The sequence below is a fragment of the Triticum aestivum genome, chromosome 7B (assembly GCF_018294505.1).
Source record: "Triticum aestivum cultivar Chinese Spring chromosome 7B, IWGSC CS RefSeq v2.1, whole genome shotgun sequence".
NCBI lineage: Eukaryota > Viridiplantae > Streptophyta > Magnoliopsida > Poales > Poaceae > Triticum > Triticum aestivum.
The window spans coordinates 155,443,592-155,467,089 of record NC_057813.1 but is presented as its reverse complement, the minus strand read 5'-3'; the positions used below and the strand labels follow the sequence as shown (position 1 = coordinate 155,467,089).

The window sequence follows — 23,498 nt, the reverse complement described above, 5'->3', positions numbered from 1 at the left end:
TAATAATAACTGCAGAAGCGCATTCCATATATATACTAATTCAAGTCCATATATCAAAGGTATCGCCTGTATGAAGGAAACCGTTATTGACGGAACTACAATACACGGTATGTAACTATGAATATATGATCATCACTGGCAGTTCATCGATTGAAAAGAAAATGAAATTTTCTGTCACCAGTGCAACTAGTCTTCTTCCTGGCCAAATTCATAAAATCTGCTACCGCTGTATTGGAAAATATCAGTCTCTGAATCTAAGCAAAGTATGATGACGAGGACGATGTATCACGGAGGACCTGCAAGCGCAAATAGAGCAAAACTGTGAGAAATGACATCAACTTGTGCAGCAACCAGTAATTGAAGATATTGAGCTTGCCTCCAATTCGTCTTCTGTGAAGGCATCCTTCTGGATGCTCCAAGTGTCGGCGTGTGTCCTCTTAAACTCAGCAACAGCCTTTGTCACAGTAGATTTTACAGGAGACGGCTCGCGGATGAAGTGGGCCAGTAGTGTTACATGACCAGGAAGCCAGCTGCAAAGACCAGGGCTGACGTAAGTGTGGATTATGGAGCAATAGAACTATCAACAAATCTGTTGCTAGTGCCACCTGCCATACTATGCAACAAAAGGTAAGGCCAGCGAGTACCTTGGCATGTCGTATGGGACAGAAAGCACCGAAGCTGTCAGAGCAAGTACTGCACCATGGATCGTAGCAACAGAATGGCCTGACTTTGGAGTTCTGCAAGGTGAAAAACATTCACATGCATTAGCCAACTATCTGCTCAACACTCAGTGACACAAAATACTACGGTAGCATCGGAATTCAGTACAAAGTTTACCTCCTTCTCGTATCAAGGATACTTTGGGCTTGTGCATGTGATCTATCACGGAAATCCTTCGATAGATCTTTATCTATACCCTTCATTAAGCTTGCAAGAACACCAGCAGCATGCTCCCTGACCTGAGTATAGAATGGTAAAGTTCATACAATTAGCAACAGGTATCTTCACTTAGAAGAGCTTTAGTAAGAACAACACTCATGTGTATGCATTATACCAAGGAAACGGCTAGAAGTAGAAATATTGATATTCTTCATGCTTTTCATGTCAGGAGTACAAATTGTACACATTTTTTGAATAACACAACAGGTGGAAAGAAAATATTGAGTACAGGCCAAATAAAGATATATACTTGCCTCAACTTGGTTATCCACAAGTAACTTCTCGATTGTTTGCCAAATTTGTGATTTCTCTGAGCCAGAAAGAATGAATGTGTGCCTGTGACAATTAACTTTCCATTAGTTCCAAGACCACTGGGAGAATCACAAAACCACACGACAACTAAGAAATATTAACCCATCAAGAAGACTATAGATCTGCAAGTACAAGATAACGTAAGTCCCTATCATCCTCAATGAGAAAAATACGTCATAATACACTTCACAAGTCACAACACACTATGATAGGAACAGTCAGTGAGCTGTTTGCAGCAATGACCTAGGTTTTGACACTGACGGTGTAGTATCAAAGGTAACTTTTTCACACTGAGAATAAAACTAGAGAAGAACACATTGTGGACTAAAAAAACATTTATTCTAATACTGGAAAAATAGCAATCAGAAGAGAGGGTATGAACCTGTATGTAAAGGTCCTGAGATATGATAACAACGCTGATCTGGTTCGCCAGTTGGGATCATTGACTGAAGAAAGGATAGCCATAATAGCTGTTTCAAGAAAAGGGCGCGGCAAAGTCCTCCATTTAAGCAATTCAAAAGCTGACTTTGCAAGCAATGACAAATCTTTATTTGATGTTTCCTGCAAAAACATAGCATGGCAGTCAAATTGTTAGAATTCCTAATTATAACAATTGCTAGTACCTGTCTCTACAAACAAAAAAGATGACCTCCTGGAAGGTTTACAATATTTTTGTCTTCTGCTCAAAAGAAAATCTCAACTTTCAAGAATTTTAGTAGGTAGGATCAAACTTCAGTTTTTCTTCAGAAAGATAGAAGGATTTACTGGACTTCTAAGATGTGGTTAGCAAATCAAAAGAGAAAATTCTTCCCCTTCATTATTCTTGTTTCTCTCAAAATACCATGAAAACCGAGTGTTCAGGCAAAATCCCGTTCATGGAAGATTGGGTTATGTCACTACAGCGAAGTTACCACAATGCATACCTGTAATGATAGAACAGGGTAGAAGAGCGCAATAATAACATCTAGTAGAACGGAAGATCTCCCAGACTTCAGAGATGCAATCATGAAATGGAAAATCTGCAAAAGAAAAGCGTAAGCCTAGAATGAAGCAACGGAATAGTACGCTTATCAACCTGGAGAAAGTTATGAAATAACACCGTTTCCATTCTTTTAGTGTCAGCCTCCTCTTTGTTGTCCAAGCCATTCGCAGTGGATGAATCGGATGCCAATTCTAGTTGCTTAGATTGACTATTGTTCTGTATACTCACAGACAACTCAGTAGCTCCATCTGTCAAACGCTTAGACCAATATTCATTTCCGGATTGTTCTGTCAGGACTCCCGGTGAACGTGCACCAGCTAATCTCACATTCGAGCATGCGACACACATAGCAACACCAATCGCCTCTCTTACCTGGAATCAAAATGAAAGGAAATGGATAAGAGTTTGTTTTCTTTCGAGATAACTATATATCTTTACACATCTGGGCTCCATTTATTATCAAAAGCTTGTCATTACTTCAGAAAATTTTGACAGTGCCAATTGGGAATGAGATGGGGAGTTTAGCGGGAATTTATGGTGAGTAGCCATGGCAATTTGATTCTGCCATAACCTTTGATAGGCTTGAATCTGAAATGTGTGGCAGTATATGTTTATTTCTTTTCGTTTTTCTCTTGGTACGCTTGCTCTATCCATATTGCATTTTTTTCGTTTTTCTTTTCTTATTGGCCTCTTTTTATATGGGGGGTTTGAGAACTAGTATGATTGTCAGAGGAAATATCTAGTGTGCAAGATTTTAAATTCATTTCTCACTGCAGCTCTATTCTGTACAACCTCACTTATCAAGTCAGTTTGATTTATGTTTAAATGGAATGTGAACAAACACATCTAAACATATTTGATCATTTGTATATTTTGTCAGTTGCTAGTGATCATTGTTTTCTTATTTTTGCATGAGTGTATCTTATGTCACATTTCCACGTTTTTTTGAACATTCGAATAGACATGCGTCCTTAATTTGCAATTAATAATATAGGCTACATTTTCAATTGAGGTTATAGTGTTACACTTGTGCCAGCAGCAATGAAATGAATTTTTTAACCGAATTTCACATGCAAAGGGTGTTTTGTCAAGTAGCCGAGAGGGTCCAAGCCAATAAGTCCTTTATGTCCCAAAGCTGGTTCGGGCACATCTGATAATTATGCCAGTCACCCACGAAGATAGTCCAAGAGTTAATATAAGTGCAATTCAGTTTACAGGAACCTAATCCAGCACATAGCAAGCCTGGTTACAAAATATCATACCATTGATATAGACCCTGAATCCTAGTGAAGATGCTCAGGCGTGAACATGTTCTATACAACATGCAACACTCAATTAAGTCCTAGGACAGAAGAGCAGCCGATTTTGCTAGATATGTCAAGGAAGTATTCTTTAGGTGTGACCATAGTATCAACTTAATTAAAGACAATGGAATTAGAAAAGAAAAAGGTACCCCCACATTGAAGTGATCTAACATTACCTGCACAGATGAGTGACTCATATTGTCAAGCAGTTCGTTGAGAATTGTAACGTGGTACTGCTCCTCTTCTGGGGACATTTTATGTGGAGAAATTTCAATTAGAGCAACAGACAGAAAAGAATATCTCTTGGCAAGTACGCTAGTTGCTACAGAGTGAGGAACTGCTGTACATAAGCAATCTAATACTTTTTGCCTGAGAACAGGAGCACGAGTTCCAGATCTTTCTTTGCCAGTAACAGCATATCTAATGCAAGATGCCCATTCAGGAACTGATTCCACAGATGGAGTTAACACAACCTTCTGCAATTGAAGCATCAACCAGTCACTCCCAGACTCCAAATCCCCACTGACATCAGAGTGAAGCATGCCTGCCATAGCTTCAGCCGCCACACATTGCCTTGATCTTTCTTTTGAACTCAGAAATTCTTCTAGTGCAGTCTGAAGTGAGGACATTACTGGCATTCCACATTGTTGTATAAGCCTTTTGAATATCTTAGCAAAGCTGGAATAGAATGTGCCACCGCCCACTAAAGAAATCCAACTAGGGGTACATGGCCACGAGGCAGAGAAATCAAAATAGAAGTAAGTGATTGCTTTATCAGATCCGCTTTGAAACGATGAAGCGCCATAACTTGCTTTTGATGAACCATCACTATCAGAAATAATATGTACATGTGAGAGACTGTTTAGTGTGTCATTCATGAATCCTTCCTCCTGGATTATGTCATTCAGAAGCTTTCCTGTGGACAAAATGTTGCATTCTTCAGGGTGATCTAATGATTGTTGTGGATCTTCCACAGATGCCTTGTGAGGTGATCCTTCTAATAGTGTGTTCAGAGCAGATATTGCAAGCATCCTTGAGTGGGGGAGTTGACTCTTCAAATTTCTTAAGAAATGACCTAGCATAAAACAGACATTTTAAACAATGGACGACAAACCCATGAAAGTAATACAGAAGTTCTTTCAGGAACGTGCAGCTGGAGAAAATGACAATGAAAATATGGCATACATAAAGGGCAACCTGGTGCATGTAGCTCCCGCTTGCGCAGGGTCCAGGGAAGGGTCCGACCACTTTGGGTCTATAGTACGCAGCCTTTCCCTACATTTCTGTAAGAGGCTGTTTCCAGGACTTGAACCCATGACCTCATGGTCACAAGGCAGCAGCTTTACCACTGCGCCAAGGCTCCCCTTCAAAATATGGCATACATGTTCATTTCAATGTTACGAAAAGAAACTACCGACAGGAGAAGCTGTGCATACCAGCAGTCTCTGCCAGGATTTGTGAATAAATGTCAGGCTCACTTCTAGATGCCAAAATTAGCAACAGAAGTACTCTATTAGCCATCAGGTTGTACCTGAAAGTATACAGCTTACAAGTTTAAGTAAAATGCATGTAAATAGCAGGGAAGATAGTCATTTTATCCTGACAGAACGGCATGACAGTTATTATTGAGATTAAATTATTGGGACGAATAAGGAATAGTAGATTTCACGCTATTGTCTTTGTAGGAGTGCTACTACATATGGAATGCTTCTAATGACAAATCAGTTCAGAAGAAAGCTTTAGAGAATTATCAAATTCCTCCAGTTCCACCAGAATTATGAGAACCATGTATCATCATCCCATCACAATTCACACGTCATGTTACCAAAAAGAAGAAATGTTGTGCTCAAGTAGACAGCTGCATATATGGTTATGTTGCAGTGGCAGGAGCCCACCTCTCTCTCGGTAGCCTTTTTCTGTGTGTGTGGCGGCTCAGCTTGGGAACGGGAGGACTGATGCCTCCTTCTAGGTCAGCACCTCCTCATGGGCTTGGGCCCTAAGTGACAAAGCTAGATGGGCTTGGCCCATACCGGTTCAACACTCCCCCTCAAGATGGGTGGTAGATATCTATCATCCCCATCTTGTCACATGCCAAGTTACAGTCCTTCGTTCCCAGTCCCTTTGTCAAGCAATCTGCAAACTGTTGCCCAGAGCTGACGTGAATAAGACTGATGATCCCAGCATCAAGTTTCTCCTTAATGAAGAAGCGATCAATTTCCACATGTTTTGTCCTATCATGCTGAACTGGGTTATTAGCAATGGCAATAGCTGACTGATTGTCACACCACACCTTCAAGGGTCCCTTCCTCAGAAGTTTCAACTCGCTCAGTAGGTACTTCACCCAGAGCATCTCACATAACCCTTGAGATAATGCTCTATACTCGGCTTCTGCTGTTGATCTAGACACAACAGCCTGTTTCTTGCTTCTCCATGACACCAAGTTTCCTCCCACAAACACACAGTAGCCAGAAGTTGATCTTCTATCATCTTGACAACTGGCCCAATCAGAGTCACTATAGCCATCCACCTCAAGATGTCCACTCTTCGCAAACCACAACCCTTTACCCGGAGTCCCCTTCAAGTATCTCAGAATTCTGTGCACAATATCAAGATGCCCACTCCTTGGTTCATGCATGTATCTGCTCACCACACCCACGGCATACGTAATGTCAGGCCTGGTATGACACAAGTACAATAACCTCCCAACCAGTTTCTGATAATCTTCCTTATTCACCAGCTCGCCTGACTGAGCTGTCACTTGATGATTTTGTTCAATCGGCGTAGGGGCTGCACGACATCCCATCATGCCCATGTCACTCAAGAGATCCAAGGTGTATTTCCTTTGGCACAAAGATATTCCCTTCTCTGTCCGGGCCACTTCAATCCCAAGGAAGTATTTTAGGTTGCCCAAATCCTTCACCTCAAACTCATAGCTCAGACACCCCTTCAATCTCTTTATTTCCTCCTCATCATCTCCGGTGATGATAATGTCATCCACATAAACTGCAAGAATGGTGATCTTTCGATTAGAGAGTGAGTGTCTGTAGAACACCGTGTGGTCACCATTACATTGACCATACCCCATAGCACGGACAGCACGTCTGAACCTATCGAACCAAGCCCTCGGCGATTGCTTCAGTCCATACAAGGATTTCTTCAGCCTACATACCTTCCCCGTGGTCTGTGAAGTACCAAAACCTGGTGGTATCTCCATGTACACTTCTTCCTGCAACTCACCATGCAAGAAGGCATTCTTGACATCTAATTGATGCAATTTCCACCCAAAGTTTGCAGCACAGGAAACCAATATCCTTACTGTGTTCATCTTTGCCACTGGAGCAAACGTCTCGTCATAGTCAATTCCATAAGTTTGACTATATCCTCTGGCGACCAATCTGGCCTTATACCGTTCCACCTTCCCCTCAGGATTCTGCTTCACTGTATAGATCCACTTACAACTCACTGCTTTCTTTCCTGCCGGCAATGTAGTTAGCACCCACGTCTTGTTTTTCCTCAGTGCTTCCAACTCTTCTATCATCGCTTCACGCCACTTCGGATCTTGCTTTGCAGCCTTCCAATCCTTTGGGATTGACACAGTTTGAAGAGAGGCAACAAACACTCTATAGGAAGGAGACAAAGCCTGATAAGACACAACATTTCCGATATCATGATCATCAAAAACCTCCGGTGGTAAAGCCTTCTGTGCCGCTTCACGTGTCCCCTTTCGCAACGCAATAGGCAGTTCCACTGTGTCAGATGAGCTTGCACCACTGCCTTGTTGCTCCCCCTGCACTGACTGCTCCCCCTGCACTTGTTGCTCCCCCTCCTGCACAAGTGGCTGCCGCCGAGAATATACCAGACGAGTGTCAGATGAGTCATGCACCTGTGGCACTTGTGGCTCTCGTCGAGAGTACACTAGGGGGGTCTTCTGCCACCGATCTCGAACAGGGAGCTGGAGATTACCAATCTGAATGGAACCCACTGTTGGCTGGACCTGAACCTGCACATCACCATCAGTGAGAGTACCAATCGGAATTGTACCCACAATTGGCTGGACTTGAACATGCACATCAATCAATGTTAGTGCCCACAGAATCCTCCTGAGTGTGAGATACAACCTTCTCCCCCTCTTGACCATCTTGCACAGAGTGTAAATGGTCAAGCCCTTGAAACAACACACTTAGATCTGTTGGCTCACCATAGAATGGCTCAGACTCCCTGAAGGTTACATCCATACTGACAAACCTGCGTTTCTCTAAGGGACACCAACATTTATACCCCTGCAGACTAGAAGAATAGCCCAGAAAAATACACTTCACCGCTCGCGGATCAAGTTTTCCAACAGAAGGACGGTGATCTCGAACAAAACAAGTACTGCCAAACAACTTTGGGGGAACAACAAACTTAGTTTCTCCATATACTAGCTCACACGGAGATTTCATGCTTAGTATTCTTGATGGTGTCCGGTTGATCAAGTATGTGGCTGTCATAACTGCTTCACTCCACAAGAATTTGGGCACATTTATCGTAAACATCAATGACCGAGCAACCTCAAGAATATGCCGATTTTTCCTTTCTGCCACTCCATTCTGAGGAGGGGTGTCTGGGCATGTAGTTTGATGAAGAATACCTTGATCAGACAAATAGGCCCCAAATGTGTTGTTCACATACTCTGTCCCATTGTCAGTCCTGATCACGTGCACCTGCACTTGAAACTGATTCTTCACCAAGGCATGCAAATTCTGAAAACAGCTAAACACCTCATCTTTGTGACGCATCATATAAATCCAAGTCATACGAGAATAGCAATCGATGAATGTAAAAAAGTATTTCATTCCATTCATTGATACAACTGGGCTCTTCCATACATCCGAATGAATAAGCATAAAAGGAGAGATGCTCCTAAGCCCCTTGCTCACATATGAGGCTCGTGTGTGTTTGGCATATTCGCAAGCATCACATGTCAACTTGCCCTTGCCTATCCCACACATAACATCCGGAAAGATTCTACTCATCTTATCAAAAGGTACATGTCCCATCCTACAGTGATGGATCATCGCCTCCTTCTCCTTGTCCTCCATGGTCGCAGCACACACCAAGTCCGGCTGCACCTCCTGGTCCATGTACCAGAGCCCCCTACGCCTGGTGCCAGTCCCAACCGTCTGGCTCGTCTGGCGCTCCTGAATCACGCAACCGAATTTGTCAAGGATCACACGACAGTCAATTTGATCAATTAGAGCACTGAAAGAGACCAAATTGACAGGAAAAGCTGGCACATGTAACACTGAGGATAGGGAGATGGTCGGAGTGCACTTGACTGTGCCAACCCCTATGACAGGCTGGTTTGTGCCATCAGCAGTTTGCATTGTGCCCGTGTGAGACGGAGGGTGCTTATGGTAAGACTCAAATACGCAGGAATTACTAGCAACATGATTAGATGCTCCAGAGTCAAGAACCCACTCTGGAGCACTCTCATTAGAAGCAAGACATGCCTCATCCGGATTACCTTCATCAGTGGAGGCCCAAAGAGCAAAGTCTCCATAGTCAGCATCAGCTGCATCTTTGCCTTGTGACGTCCCAGTGTCTCCTGCAACTGTCATGTGAGCCCTCTGATCCCCTAAGTGTCCTGAGTAGCCACCTCTACCCATAGAAGCCTGACCCCTTGAGGTCCCTGAGTATCCACCTCTGCCTCTACCACGCCTGCCTCTGCCAGTTCCCCCTCTGTCGTATCCCCTGCCTCTGCCACGAGTTGGACACGCCCACTTTCAGTGACCTACCTCCCCACAGATATGACATTTGTTGGGATCGCTCCACTCCATGCGCTCAGTGACTGCAAATGTCGAAGCCGGCACAACCTTCATGTCTGCATGCTCAAGAGATAGCCGCACCTCCTCTTGAGACATTGCAGCAATAGTCTCCTCAATAGAGGGCAGGAGAGGTTGGTGCAACAGGGATGCCCTCCTGCCATGAAAGCAACCTCTAAGCCCCTCCAACAGTTTCAGCACACGCCTGCGTGCAATCCACTTGCGCCCTGACTCGATGCAAGCCGCATCATAGAGTTCCAGAGGGTCGCAGTTATCCTGCTCTGCCCACAAAGCCTGCAGCTCTGCCACATATGTCATCACTGACATGTCATCACCTTGATGCAGCCGACTGATCTTCCCCTCAATCTGAGCAATGAGCATGACATTGCCCTTACCTGAGTACAAGGTGGACAGAGTCGTCCATATCGCAGCGGATGTGGATAGCCCCTCCACAGAGCGTCCAATGGGGGGCACCACCGAGTTCAACAACCAGCCAATGAGCACAGAGTTTATGACCTTCCATCTCTTTCCCTCCACAGTAGTCTTGTCTCCTGGTTCAGCAACAACACCCAACAAGTGCCCATCAAGCTCCTTCTGTTCCACAGCCAGCAACGCCCTTCGGGACCAGCTCAGATAATTGGTAGCCCCCTCTAACTTCATGTCCATGGGCGACAGTTCGATCTTCTGAGCCACTTCCTGTCGAGGAACGATGGCCCCAGATTTCGACTCCTCGAGGATCTTAGCTAGCTTCTCGAAAGCCTCAGCAAGGCCTGTTGGCTCACTCATCTTCAGATACAGCCTACACAGCCAACAATAGCAGCAAGCACAGCCGCACACAGTCCTCTGCAGAATCAGCAGTCTCCAGTTCCCTTTCAATCAGCAGCACAACACTGCCCCACTTCTCCTTCCTCAGCAGCAGGACAGCAACCAACAGCAACCTCAGCTTCAGGCAGCTGGAGCACACTTCTCTCCTCTGACTTAGCCGCTGCACACAGCAGCAGTTCCAGCAGCACACCTCCTGTCAGTCCCCTCTACAGCCCCTCCCGCATGCGCACCTCCTCAGCTCGCGCCGCCCCCTTGTCTTCCTCACTCGCACGCAGCTACTGGCGCAGCTCCCCTGCAGCTGCGAGAGGCCAGCCAACGCACAACCGCGAGAGGGAACAAGAAGGGAATGAGGGGAAGAGGGAGGAGCCCGCGCCGAGGTGAGCCCACTCCGCCTCCTAGGTCCGCCGTCGCCGCCCTACTCCCGTCAGGCCCCGTCGTTGCCGCCTAGCTCTGATACCATGTTGCAGTCGCAGGAGCCCACCTCTCTCTTGGTAGCCTTTTCTGTGTGTGTGGCGGCTCAGCTTGGGAACGGGAGGACTGATGCCTCCTTCTAGGTCAGCACCTCCTCATGGGCTTGGGCCCTAAGTGACAAAGCTAGATGGGCTTGGCCCATACCGGTTCAACAGGTTACAACATATTCAGACTTCCCAGTGTACAGATACCACCCTTTTTCCATACGCCCTGCATCATCTGGTTGGGACACGAAATTCTAGAATTGTTGCAACAATGCAGCTATATTACAGTCTTGCAGTTACAGAGCAACACTTTGGACAAACATGTCAGCAGATTTGTGGTTCATGTAACAAAAGAAATACTAAGTTTCGAAGTCAACATAATCATGCATCTCGGAAATGGTAAGTAGACATATTTAAGCTGACCAGCTTCTAGTACCATCCAAACTGCACAGTGGTCTATATTGAAGTATATGTGGATTGCCCAACCTTTTCCATCAGTTCGGACGTACGGTTCTACTGGTTGGTGCATAAAAAACTTAATGCAGCAGTCAGCATCAGAGCCAAGAGGTCTTGGGTTCAAGTTTCGGCTTCCGCAATTTAGATGAACAAATTGCTTGCCTTCTTTCTGTCCACTTTTAGGACATATCAAGCCTCACGTGGAACTCGTAAGAAATTAGAGAACCAGAAAAATGATAGAGGAAATTTGTTTGACATATTTGTCAAAAACAGAGGTCTTGGGTATTTTTCAAGGTAAGAAAAAACTCAGGTGCTAGATGTTAATACAGATGTGGCAGTGTTTGACATAGAGTTGGCATATAGCTTACCTCCAATGTAGACTGTTAGTCTCAAAGCCCAAAGCATTAATTTGAGAAAATAATCCAAGAAATCCTGGCCTGTCAGCCAGACTTTGAGAATTCTTGAAAAAAGACCTTGATATTCCAGAGAAACGTATGTTGTATTTCACAAAGAGCTGTAAACAACATATACAGAATATTTAGTGGCAAATATCATGTTATAGTTTTCTCCGTCTTCTGTTTATGAAACATACCTCGGTAATAGCTTTCTGACACTTTATCGATTCATGATGAGAGCTACAGAACAAGAAGATAAGATTTTAGTACATACATATCAATAAGGTGCTCTTTTAACAAAGGATACTGCATGCTTCTCTTTCCTTGTTTGTTGAGTGTCAAATACTCATATTCTTTTGTGTGTGTGTAAAGGAACATTACTGGTAAGCTATTAGAAACGATAGGGAAAACCTACAGTATCTGCCAATTACCTTCCCAAAATTCCCATGATAAATGAAGAGAGGGAAGCAGAATCCTACATTGAACAATGATGTTAATATAATTAAAATCACTGATATAACTTATATATGATTGTGAAATAGACATACAGTTGTCAAGTGTCTCAAAACAGTCTGTGATGCGAGAATGCTGCAAGAACCAAGCACCACATGTTCCAGGGCTTTCGAATCACGCAAATTCTCAGTCAGGGTAAGAACACAATCAGAAATTAGAGAAGGCCAGCGCTTCAGCATTTTTGTTAGCGATCTTCCAGCATACCTGCATTAAAAGAATTTAGAAAAATGGAAAAATGGTAAGAAAGTAAAGTAGGTCATTGATGTATGACCACATAACCCTTTGATCAGAACTTCATTTCTGCTATGAGGTCATGATCAATATCAGCCAGATAAAGAAAACTACGAACAAATCAATATCCACAACTGTGCGTTGTTATATTCCAAAACAGAGAAAAACAGAAACATACAGTAGTCAGAATCAACAGTTTCTCGAGTTACTATGTATTGCAAATGCTGATGGTAATATTCGAATGAAAATACATACTAACAGCCTAAACAGAAGTTGCAAACTATATGGTCACATGTAAATAAAGAGGGAAAGAGAGCTTACGAGCGAACAGTTTCGTAGTTGTGTAATGAGAGATCTAGGAGATCCTTCACCAAATTAACCATGAGGCTAGATGGAGATACATTGGCATCTGTACGGTATCTGTGGTATGATGATTGTGAACATCTCCACGTATTATGCAAGTGTGCTTTATCGACAAGCGCCCATCTAGGCCTAATAGAAATAAGAGACTGAATTTCAATCACAATCCATATAATGGAATCAGACTAGAAAGTAGGACCAATATATACCTCTTTTTGCCCTGAGCATGAAATGGAACAATAAAGTTGCATTGAGGCTCAATGATGGCAGCAGACTCTAATTTCCAAGCTTGAACATGACTTGACCATTCATCATATTCCAAGCTACCTACAGCAGTACACTGTCATGTAAACAGTCAAAAGTACAGTGTGCAAGTTTCTAAGATAGCTATCATACCATAGTTTACCAAAGCATCAATCACGCGTACTACAAGTGCTAGGAGAATACTATCATCAGTTCTTTCCTTTAATAAGTACCTGTTAAAAGAATTGTGAATGCTGAGACTAAATAAACTTGCAAATGATGAAAGCAAATAAGCTTTAAGATGCTAGTAAGTAGAACTGGGTGCAGTACGAATGTATGCTACCTGCAAGCTATGTGCACAAGTTCTGCAGCCTTTTCACGCATCTCTGAGCTGCCAACGGTGCTACCAGAAGATCCTGCAATAAAGAAACTGGGCTCTACTACCTTGGACCTCCCATCTTTATATGATGGACGCAGTTCAGGTAAGCACGACATTACACCCTGCAATGCAGAATGAATGCGCAATAGTGTTACTTTTAGGTGCTCCTTCTCATCTCCTGCCAAAAGAACAGAATAACAGGGTATCAAGGGGACACTCAGGCAAAGAGAACAATGACAAAAATAAGAAAAACAACTTAATTATTACTCCCTCCGTCCGAAAAAGCTTGTCCCAAGCTTGTCCCTCAAATGGATGTATCTAGCACTAACTTGATGCTAGATACATCTATTTGAGGGACAAGCTTTTTTGGACGGAGGGAGTAACATACATTGGTGTAATCAGCTTCATGTCAGATTAGCATACATGCTTTAACACGATTCTTGTATACATAAATATATGCACTATGCATAACCAAACCGAAAAGAAAACATACAGGGATATCTCCTTGGTCAGACCAAGAATATATGTACCTGTCTCAGACTGAACTTCCGTCTGGCAAATAGTCAAAAGATCTTCCACAGCCGACTGGAAATGAAATTCTAACAATTCGTTTGCAAAAGATAGTTCATCTTGACTGGGATCATGCCACTTCGGAGGAAAATTAAGCATTTCAACCTCCCTGTCCTGATGAGCTTTTGAACAACCCCATGGCTCAATAATATTAGCAATGGAATGACAAGAAAATGGCCTGTAAAATAACAAGATTTTGTTGGATAAGATCTTTTAAAGATCAAATGATAAACCAGACAGATGTAAATAAGCTAGACATACTTATACTGATCTAGTGGATAAAATGAAACCAGGCTTCCTAGCACAGAGCGAAGGAGATGATCACCAGCTCCATTGACCTGGTTATTCCAAAAGAAAAGGGAATTCATCATTTCAAAGTGTAACATATAATGGGTTACTGTCTGTCGAAATGTATGAAAGATAAGAGGAAATATAAACCTTCCATGAAGGGGCCTGGAATGCAGACATTATTACGTGCTTTAATTCTTCTCTATAGTTCAGCAAGACAGGACCCGCATAACTGATGGATATAGCCAAAACCCTCAGATAGTAGTCCAATGCTGTTTCTAGAGCAGGAGAAAGTGTAGCCTGGATGTGCATACAACGCAGCTGGTGGGTAATGAATGTAAGAGCTCAAGCAATAAATGTTATAGGTTTTGAACGAACCTTAGAAACCATATTGTTAGGAACTTCTCTTCCAACATAACCTGTTGTGGGGGTACCTTCGAAGGAGGACATGATAGTCATTAAGATAGGCTTTACAAGGTAGACTGAAGCCTCCTCAGGATATGAATGAACACAGGCACAACAAAGAAGTCCAACTTCTGAAGTGGCACCAGGAAGGATATTTGCATTGACGAACTTGGCAATTTTCTTAAGGGACTGCCAATTGGAAAATCGAGAAACATGAGCATGACAGAAAATTCACATGTTTAAACCGTTTAGGACAAGGAGGTGGAGCATTTAATTAAAAAAACGCAATACCTGATTAAATAAGGTTTTTGATAACTTTCCCAGAAGTATTTCTAGCATGCAAAAATAGTGAGGGCTGTCCTCGACGAGAAAAGTTCCCGGCATGATTGAGGTCTGGTAACCCTCCGCGCTGCCACATCAAAAAGAGAAAGATATCATTTAGCATGTCCTCCAAAAATAATTCAGTAGTAATGACAACTTAAATACAGAGTTTAGCAACCACAGCTTACATGGCACTACTTGATTCCAAATTCTGAAGCACAGAAAACAGCCGACAAAAGAATTCATCTAGCCAATCCGATAGAGAGGAAGTTTGGAGGAAAGCAGGCACATCATCACTAACACCAACTGTAGCCAGCTATAAGCACCAAACAATGGTTAGCTAAATGTTGCACACCAATATCATAAAATCAGTGCGCAAAGACAAGGTTAAATCATATAAATACTTACATTTGAAAATATTGAGCCAATTAACTGCATCGTAGCTACAGTTTTAGGTGGATCGTTGGCATCCATACCAAGCAATGCATTTGAAAGGGAAGTGACAATAAGTTCATAGAGTGTATCAGTCATGCTACTGTCATCAGATTGAGTTGAGCATAAAGAACTTAGAAGAAGCGCCCGTCCAGAAAATGCGACAGATGTGACAGCATTCTTTAACTGGTGGGTGGCAGTAGTCTGTCAGAAAAAAGTGAAGTCATTAGCTTGCTTGCGAGTTAGCTGAAAACTATAAATATTGGCATATTGTAGGGCTCCTGCACGTTGTAATGACATCCAAGCTCAACAAAAATAGTAACAGGTATGCTGCATATGTTGTCAAAACTTACTGTCTCCAAGGCTAGTTGGAAGTTCGTTGCGACAAACGGAAGCACCAAGGATGGCTCGACATAAGACAGGATTGAAGTTGCAATGGATACTGTTTCAGCAAGAGAATCATCCTTGCTGTACTGACCACGATCCAGTAATTTCAGCACTACTTTGATAAAAACAGCTCTCTCTTCTTTTCCCAAACAGAACTGCTCATTTTTCTCATCCATTGTGTCACTACATTGCCAATATTAAATCAGATGATGCAAGCAATAAAATTCTCATGTGGCGCAAGATACTTCAAGCTGCAGCATGAGTTAAGATTGATCACTTACAATTGTTCATCTTGAAGACGTCTTTCAAAGTAAAAAACAAGATACCGCAGAAAACGCTCCAATGAGTAGGTCCAGCGACCCCCATTTGATGGATGATAGAATCTAAATGCCAGAAAGACTTAAGTTAAAACAAAATAAAGAGCCAGTGCGACAAGCAAAAAGAAGTACAAGGACCAGAAGACAAACTGTTCTAGAAAATTTATGAGCTTCTCAAACTGTTCCAATGCCAGACTTTTAGGCTTCAAAAGGTACACCTGCAAACAAAAATAAAAGATAATATTAGTCGTATCTTGCTTTGGCTAAACAATGCAACAAGCCGTAATGTTCACAAAATATCATACTGTAGCATTTTTTTCTTTGGCAAGTTTTTCCATATGAACTAAAACATGAATAGCAGGGATAACTTTATCAGCAGAATACACAGCATAGATTATTAGCTAGTGACTGAACAAGTGGTTAGAATCATAAGAAAGTTGGCCCCATTACTCATGCATATTTTATGCCCATACCAAGACATCAAATATTGAAGTCTTAAGTGCATAAAATCTTCCACAAGCCGTCAAGAAAAAATAGTTGAAAGGATAAGGATAGCTTACAACAGACTTTGCAATTGCCTTGGAAGGTGATCTGGTCTTACTGGAGAACAAAAATCTTGTGTTCCTAGGCACCTCCACCGGAAAAGGGTATGACCCATTCCCACTGGATATAGGAACCTAGCAACAGAGACAAAAATATATCAATGACTGTGGAGAAGATTCTGTAATCCTACTTAATGGATTTACCATACATAATGCTACTTTAAATCTGACAGCTGAATAACATATGACGAACGTTGTACTGTACCGACCGTATGAATATTTTTGGTATTTACAGTAAACAAAATCTAAGTACCAACTAGATTTGGCTTCATAACCCTGAAGAATGAATAAAAGCTTGACTCGGATTAGCAAGAAATATGATGACATCCAAGAGAACATTGTACTCACCTCAGTATTTGGAATAGTGCACTATAGTACTTCAATAGTCTATAGTGGACAAGGTGTGGTTGGTACTATATTGGTGAAAAACAGTTATCAGAAGCAATGAATCTAATGATGATACATGGACCTTCATGCCCCTTAATACAATATAATGGCCTTTGTTCAGACCTCTAACTATTAGAATTTTTTCGGCAAAAGTGGTCAGGGTATGAAGCCTCCAAGACAAGGAAAGCCCCATGTTTCCTCGTATGTTACATTGCTTCAATCTTGTTGTGACTTTGTACTCATCTTTTAGACACTCCTTCATCATTTATCATTTTTTCCCCATTATTCCTTCTTGAAAGTATTTTAAGAAAGTGATGTTTTCACTTTTATCTCATTATTATTTCTTCATGAATGCAGTTGAAGAAAGTTAGTTATTTTGTTTCAGAGGAAACATCTCATAAATGAGCAAAACAGATGTTAGTTTCTCGCCTTCAGATGAAGAATTACTGATAAGATGATGGTATTAGTTTTATCAGATCTGGAAGCTTTACTCTGAAGTTTTATATACTTTGTATGTTTTGCAAACACAAGCATGCCACATCGTCAATATCACCAATGCCTATTGTAGAAACACTCGACTATGCTTCCAGCACCTCAAAAGAAAACTTTGGCCCACCTTCATGTAAGAGTGAAAAACTTGGATGGAATCCGACAGGCCAATTGCAACAAATAAATGAAACTAGTAACAGCTTCATTTCAATGAACACATATTCCAACCCATATGAAAGCTTGAGCAATAAAAAGTAAGTTGCACAATAAAGACGTATAAGATGAAACACAAATATTTCATAGCCCATGCACCCTGTGCGGTGTTGCCGGCGCACTCAGATCCTGTGCGCCCTGGCAGTGGCCAGGTGTGCAGGTGGCAATATTGGGCTGTACTCTAGTGCAAGTGGTGACTGTGGAGGCTATCATGGCCACCATGAAGTGGTGGATCGGTTGCGCAGCAGCCTGAAAGCGATCAGCGGTGAACCAGCATGTGGTGCGGCAGCGCGGCCTCTACTGCTCTTTTGCCGGCAGCTACGTCAGGGTTGCGTCTGGCAAACTTCTCCGATCCCGACACAAGCAGAGGGCTTGAGCGGGATCCAATGGCACGTCGAGGGACGCACGATGAGCCAGCTAGGACGACAGGCACCGGTCAGCGGAGATGGTGGACAACAGCATTGGTGAATCAGCGCGGAGTATGCGTTTTCTCCGGGTAAAAACCCTTGGTCAGATTCTTTGGCCAGATCAAGAAACATTGGCTTACGTGAGTCGTTTCCTTCCCAAGATGTGTAGCTCGAAGCTCCTCAGGGGGTGATAACCACAGGATTGACCTTTTATAAAAAAAACTCAGCAGCATCGACATATGAGCTGTAATCCCTTCTTGAAGGCGCATTATCTTGGAGTACCATGTACATCGCTCAGTCCCGACTATTTTACCAGAGGAATATGGTCCCCGGTAATAGGTTAGTGGTAGATGATAGAGATGTTGGCTATCCTTCAGTTTTTCGTTTTTTGTAAACCGTTGTGTTCAGTCTTTGATACTTGGTATCTTTTTAATGAAATTATGGTTGTATGCATCTGAGGATGCAGAGGCCGGGAAGCTTGTCCTTCCTTTTCAGAAAAAAAACTTGATGTGTCGGAGGATTCTCCATGCGTGATGCACAATGATGGTGCAAATGTGCAATCACCTATTGTTGGAAAGTGCCTTTAGCATGGTCGGTTGGAGCAGCAACTTCCAACAGACGCTCTTCATGGGAAAAAAAATATAACCGCTGTGTGGCATATATGGGAAGTACAGGCCTGGCGCAGTGGTGAAGTACTCCCCACTTGTGCCAAGAGGTCCTGGGTTCAACGCTGCCTCTCTGCATTGCACTGTGCAGGGGTAAGGCTTGCCTCATATAATCCTTCCCCATACCCCATCTGGTGTGGGAGCTTCTAGCACTGGGTCTGTCCTTTTTGTGTGGCATATATGGAAATAGCACAATGTGAAGATTTTAGACAGTGTCACGCCCAGTGCCATGTCCAGGAAACATTTTTTTAGGAGAGATCAGCTGGGTTGATTCTGTTGCCTATTTTTTTCGAGTCGCTCGTTTATTTAACTGTTTGTACATCTCCACCCACCCCCACCCCCACCCCCACTCCTCTCCACCATCAGGGCCTTCACTACAGTCTTCCCGTAAACAAAGTACCTTGGAATTCAACCTGAAAGCCAGACATACCTCAAACATGTTCAAGTATCTTGTAAACAATAGCGGCAGAAACTTCTCCCATTCAATGGACCTGGAATTTTTTATGCAACGTCCTATGATGGCAGCCCATTGGATATCCCAGAAGTTACAATTTGTGACAGAGTCCCAAATGTGTAGACATTGTGCAATCCAATCACTACAAATCAGTGTCAAAGTTAGTTAAAAAGAATAGATGTTTGGCAACATAAGGAAGCTCACTGATCAAATATGCGACCGTTTCAATTACGTTGTAAAGTGATCCTGGTTCCTCGAGTTTGCAGGAAGAAACAGCCTAACAAATCCAACACCTTCAAATGCTGAGTTATGCCATGGATTTTCCAGCAAGGGCCTGTGGTTCCAATACAGTATCAGGTCAGGCAGTTCTATTCCGGCAGAACTCTCAAGCACAAATTTCCAGTTGTGGTTATAAGAAAGGATTGATACACTTTGTGCTGTTTTTCTAATTTATACAATACTAGTAGTATAGAAAACAATAACATTGATAGTAGCAACACAAGGAATAAAAAAACAGTGCAAATAAAACACAAGCATTCAGCTGCTTATGGGAAGGGGAGCCTTGGCGCAGTGGTAAAGCTGCTGCCTTGTGACCATGAGGTCATGGGTTCAAGTCCTGGAAACAGCCTCTTACAGAAATGTAGGGAAAGGCTGCGTACTATAGACCCAAAGTGGTCGGACCCTTCCCTGGACCCTGCGCAAGCGGGAGCTACATGCACCAGGTTGCCCTTTTTTTTTATTCAGCTGCTTATGGATATTTCCTATAGGGCTTATCATTTTTTTAGATTCTATTGGGCCTATCATGGAAAAGGGACAGCGAGAATCGCAGCATAGATCTCTAAAATAGCAGAATCATGACACTCAAGTCTCTAACCTAGCACAGGTGTAGCATAGCACTCGGGAGTCCCTAAAGTTCAGATCCCAAACTTGCATGGGCATGGTACATGTCACCAAACTTGCTTATAATCTAGCATGTACCCAAGTATGCATGGCTAAGCACCATTTCTCCATTAATAAACAGTACGAGAAGATATAGCAAGTGTTACCCTGTCACTGATTAGAAAACAATGCTTCCTTGCTTTTTGGTTCCATAGTTGAGACAAGATAACAACTACTAGTACTACTTAGATATTAGCCTTAGGGAATAAGATAAAATTTGTTAGTGAAGATTGCTTGGAAAGTTTCAGTTACACGATGCATGCAAGTACGTCTTATTAAGGAAAGGAATAAATAAAAGTTATCTAGTCTCCCTCTCTTATTGAGCCGGTCCATCCAAGGAGATGAGTTCCAAGTTGGATTTTGACAGGATTTTCACCAATTCACATTTTCACTAGATAATATGCCAATGAATCAAGAAAAATCAAAGCAGCATAGAAGCAAGAATGCAGCAGTATGCGGGAAAAAAATAAACACTGGTGCTGAATATGCCAAACAGAAACTGCCAAACCTGAATTCCAACCAAATCTCAGCAGCTGCACCTTCAGGAAAGAAAGTCCTAGAGGCACGTACTAAGCCGGTGATGGTCTCGAAGTGTTGCTGCCTTACTTTCCAGCCCTCAGGGCCCATGTTTCTGAAATAAACATGACATTCACCATGTTAATTCATATAGCTCTTTCGACACCCGAAAATATGTGTGTTCCGAACGGTACCTCTTGAAATGGGTTTGTATCAATGTCTCGTAAAGCGGCCTCCATTGCACATCAAGTGAAAGTCTCTCCGCATGCTTTTTGGAAAGCCTGATGAGCAAACCTCCCCATTTTATCTGGTTACCAATTGTTTACCAACCAAAAGCGTACATCACCAAAGAACAAGAGATCATAACTATACATAGATAAATCACTAATTGCAGGCCATTACCTGGACAACAAACTTATTCTGCGATGCGTGAAATATTCCAAACCCAAGCTCTATAAGAGCATGTATGTCCTCAGGAGCAACGTCACTCTTTGCTTTGATAAAACTAAATCCATAGAAAATCAAACATCAACATTTGCTACATAAATCCTGGTAATTAAAGAAATTCAATTACATTGTTAGTATGTTACAACAAAAACAAGTTGCGCCCTTCCAAGTATAGCCTCACTTCAATATACAATTGAAATTGCTGTGTTAATGAGAGAAAGGGAAAATGTGTGGCACGTAACATAAAAGTGCCATTATAATCTCATGTGTACTTTGATATATTAATCAGTGTTATGAAGTGAAGGGTTTTGTAATAAGGTCATGTTAAGAATTGATACATGTTTATCGTTGCATATTCATTAATTGGAGACTCCTGTGGAGTCACGGCCTAATTCCAAAGACGATATCCTCCCAAGGCCCCACATAGAAAATAACTATAAATTCCCATGACAATTAAAAAATATCTGAGGCACTGACATATTAAAAATGAAAACCAAATCCATATATCTAAACTGTATAGTACTCCCTCCGTCCGGAAATACTTGTCATCAAAATGGATAAAGGAGGATGTGTCTAGACGTATTTTAGTTCGAGATACATCACCTTTTATCCATTTTGATGACAAGTATTTTCGGACGGAGGGAGTATTTTGTGTCTTAGATCTCATATGTAGCCCATCAACTTTGCAGTTTAATTCATTAGCCCCATCAACAAAACAAATTCTATATTTTACTCATAAAACACATGCCCAATTAATAAGTCATAGTCGTTATAATACTACTTCACAGATCAATCCAGAGTATTAATATCACAACCCAGTATAATTTTAGAAAACACAACTTGGGCAGAACATTGCATGTAAATCTGAATGAGACAGGCTATAACACAATTGCAAAAGCATACAGTGTAATATAAATATATAATACAGCTTTTCTCGCAAAATAAATTAACTTTAAAGCACACATGCACGTTCAAAATCTATCTAAATAGAAACTGAATTGAAGCGATATGATTGCTTTTCTCTACCGTATGTAACCAAAGTAACTGTTCCATATCTTGAATTGAAATACTTTTACAGGAACCTTAGGTTTTTCTACAGTTGTACTTCCTACAAATCAAATGTCACAACGACAATTTTAGAATTTATATGTTTTGGAGTTGCTGTGCAGAGGCACAGGTTGAAGACAACTTTATCCAACTGTAACAAAATCATTCAAATCGAAATATACAAAGGGGCAGAATATAGTGTATATCCACCTTTGGGTACTAACATGCTAACTAATCAGGTGGGTCACAGTCTATTAGATGGCATTTGCACTGATTATATTCAAAAGAAAGCATAAATAAATATTTACAAACAGACCCTAACGCTTCAGTATTTGCAAACAAACCACTGACAGACCGAGAGAGATAATTTCAGATGGACCCTGCCTCCTGGCATCCCTCAATCTGATCCACCAATTACATATGACGGACACCGCTACATGCTAGTGCCCAAAAGAGTTCGTAGTAGCTAATTAGCACCTCATGAACTAATTAATCATCAAAACTTTTGTTAAGATGCTAAAAATGGGCAGGCAAAGCTCAGAAACGAGCTTGGTATTAGAGCTTAGGCCGTGAGCCTTGTGGCAAGTGTTTTACCCAAAAACACAGTGACAGTCCATAAATGTACACCAAGGGCAACCAATTCTGACTGTGTTTTACAGTGGTGGACTGCATCGTAAAAGAGCTCATCCCATTCACGGCTTAGCCGAACAAGCTCCAGAGAGTGGATGCTTGATGCTTGGGATTACGCAGCCAACAATTCCACAACCGCGAGCCCCAAGCTAACCCTTCACACAGTCATGGAAATGGAACCGATCAAAACCTCTCCAGATTACGTGAGCAACGCGACCGGCGATTGTCCATATAAAATCCCAAAAGCAAATCGAATCGCACCGCATCGAATCGAATCGAATCGGTACGGAGGAAAGGGCGCGAGGGAATTACAGGTCGAACACGGAGATCCACTTGAGCGTGGCGTAGGCCGAGTCGGGGTCGTCGGGGCGCCACGCGTCCTTGGCCGCCCGCACCGCGCCGGCGAAGGCCGCCGCCTCCCCCCGCGCGGCATCCGCCACCGCCGGGGGCAGCCACGCGTTGTAGAGATGCATCGCCGCTGTGTGCTTGCGAAGCGAAGCGAGGCGGAAATGGGTGGTGGGTTTCTGCTTGGGGTTTAATCGGGGAGGGTATTTATGAGCGGCCGGGTTCTTTCTTCGCCCCCAAGACGAGCGGGGGCGAGGGGGAGACGACGACCAGAGAGGCCAGAGGGCGACTTCGGCGACCGGTGCTCCGCGGCAAGGCAGGGGGGCGCTGCTGTTATCAGTGACGCAGGCTCTGGGGCTGCGTGGACCTGGTGTACGGTGGACTTCTCGAGTTCCTCTTCAATATTTTTTTCTGAAACTCTCTAGTTTCTTCTTAGAGG

At 42.7% G+C, this 23,498-nt stretch overlaps 1 protein-coding gene across 1 annotated transcript; it reads right to left on the bottom strand.

Moving 5' to 3' along the window:
• LOC123162586 (proteasome activator subunit 4) lies at positions 1–23,373 on the bottom strand. The gene is made up of 35 exons (XM_044580359.1): positions 23,027–23,373; positions 20,993–21,095; positions 20,785–20,897; positions 20,583–20,705; positions 19,368–19,469; positions 19,112–19,277; positions 16,479–16,595; positions 16,069–16,136; positions 15,883–15,984; positions 15,568–15,784; positions 15,191–15,418; positions 14,971–15,098; positions 14,753–14,870; positions 14,435–14,650; positions 14,207–14,356; positions 14,030–14,106; positions 13,729–13,946; positions 13,163–13,376; positions 12,973–13,052; positions 12,786–12,903; positions 12,538–12,708; positions 12,021–12,189; positions 11,904–11,947; positions 11,670–11,712; positions 11,446–11,591; positions 4,974–5,068; positions 3,714–4,612; positions 2,351–2,605; positions 2,175–2,270; positions 1,634–1,812; positions 1,194–1,275; positions 838–959; positions 645–737; positions 377–530; positions 1–296 (listed from the first exon to the last, which is right to left on the bottom strand). Exons 1-35 carry the CDS (start codon positions 23,185–23,187, stop codon positions 255–257), a joined length of 5,409 nt encoding a protein of 1,802 aa, XP_044436294.1. The 5' UTR covers positions 23,188–23,373; the 3' UTR covers positions 1–254.
• Positions 23,374–23,498: the final 125 nt, after the last annotated feature.

Coding starts and splice junctions, on each gene's coding strand:
- LOC123162586 (XM_044580359.1), bottom strand. CDS start 23,187: ATGCATCTCTACAACGCGTGGCTGCCCCCGGCGGTGGCGGATGCCGCG. Junction 19,470..20,582: donor GAGATTTGGTTGGAATTCAG/GTTTGGCAGTTT, acceptor TTGGAACCACAG/GCCCTTGCTGGAAAATCCAT. Junction 13,947..14,029: donor TATCCACTAGATCAGTATAA/GTATGTCTAGCT, acceptor GTTATTTTACAG/GCCATTTTCTTGTCATTCCA.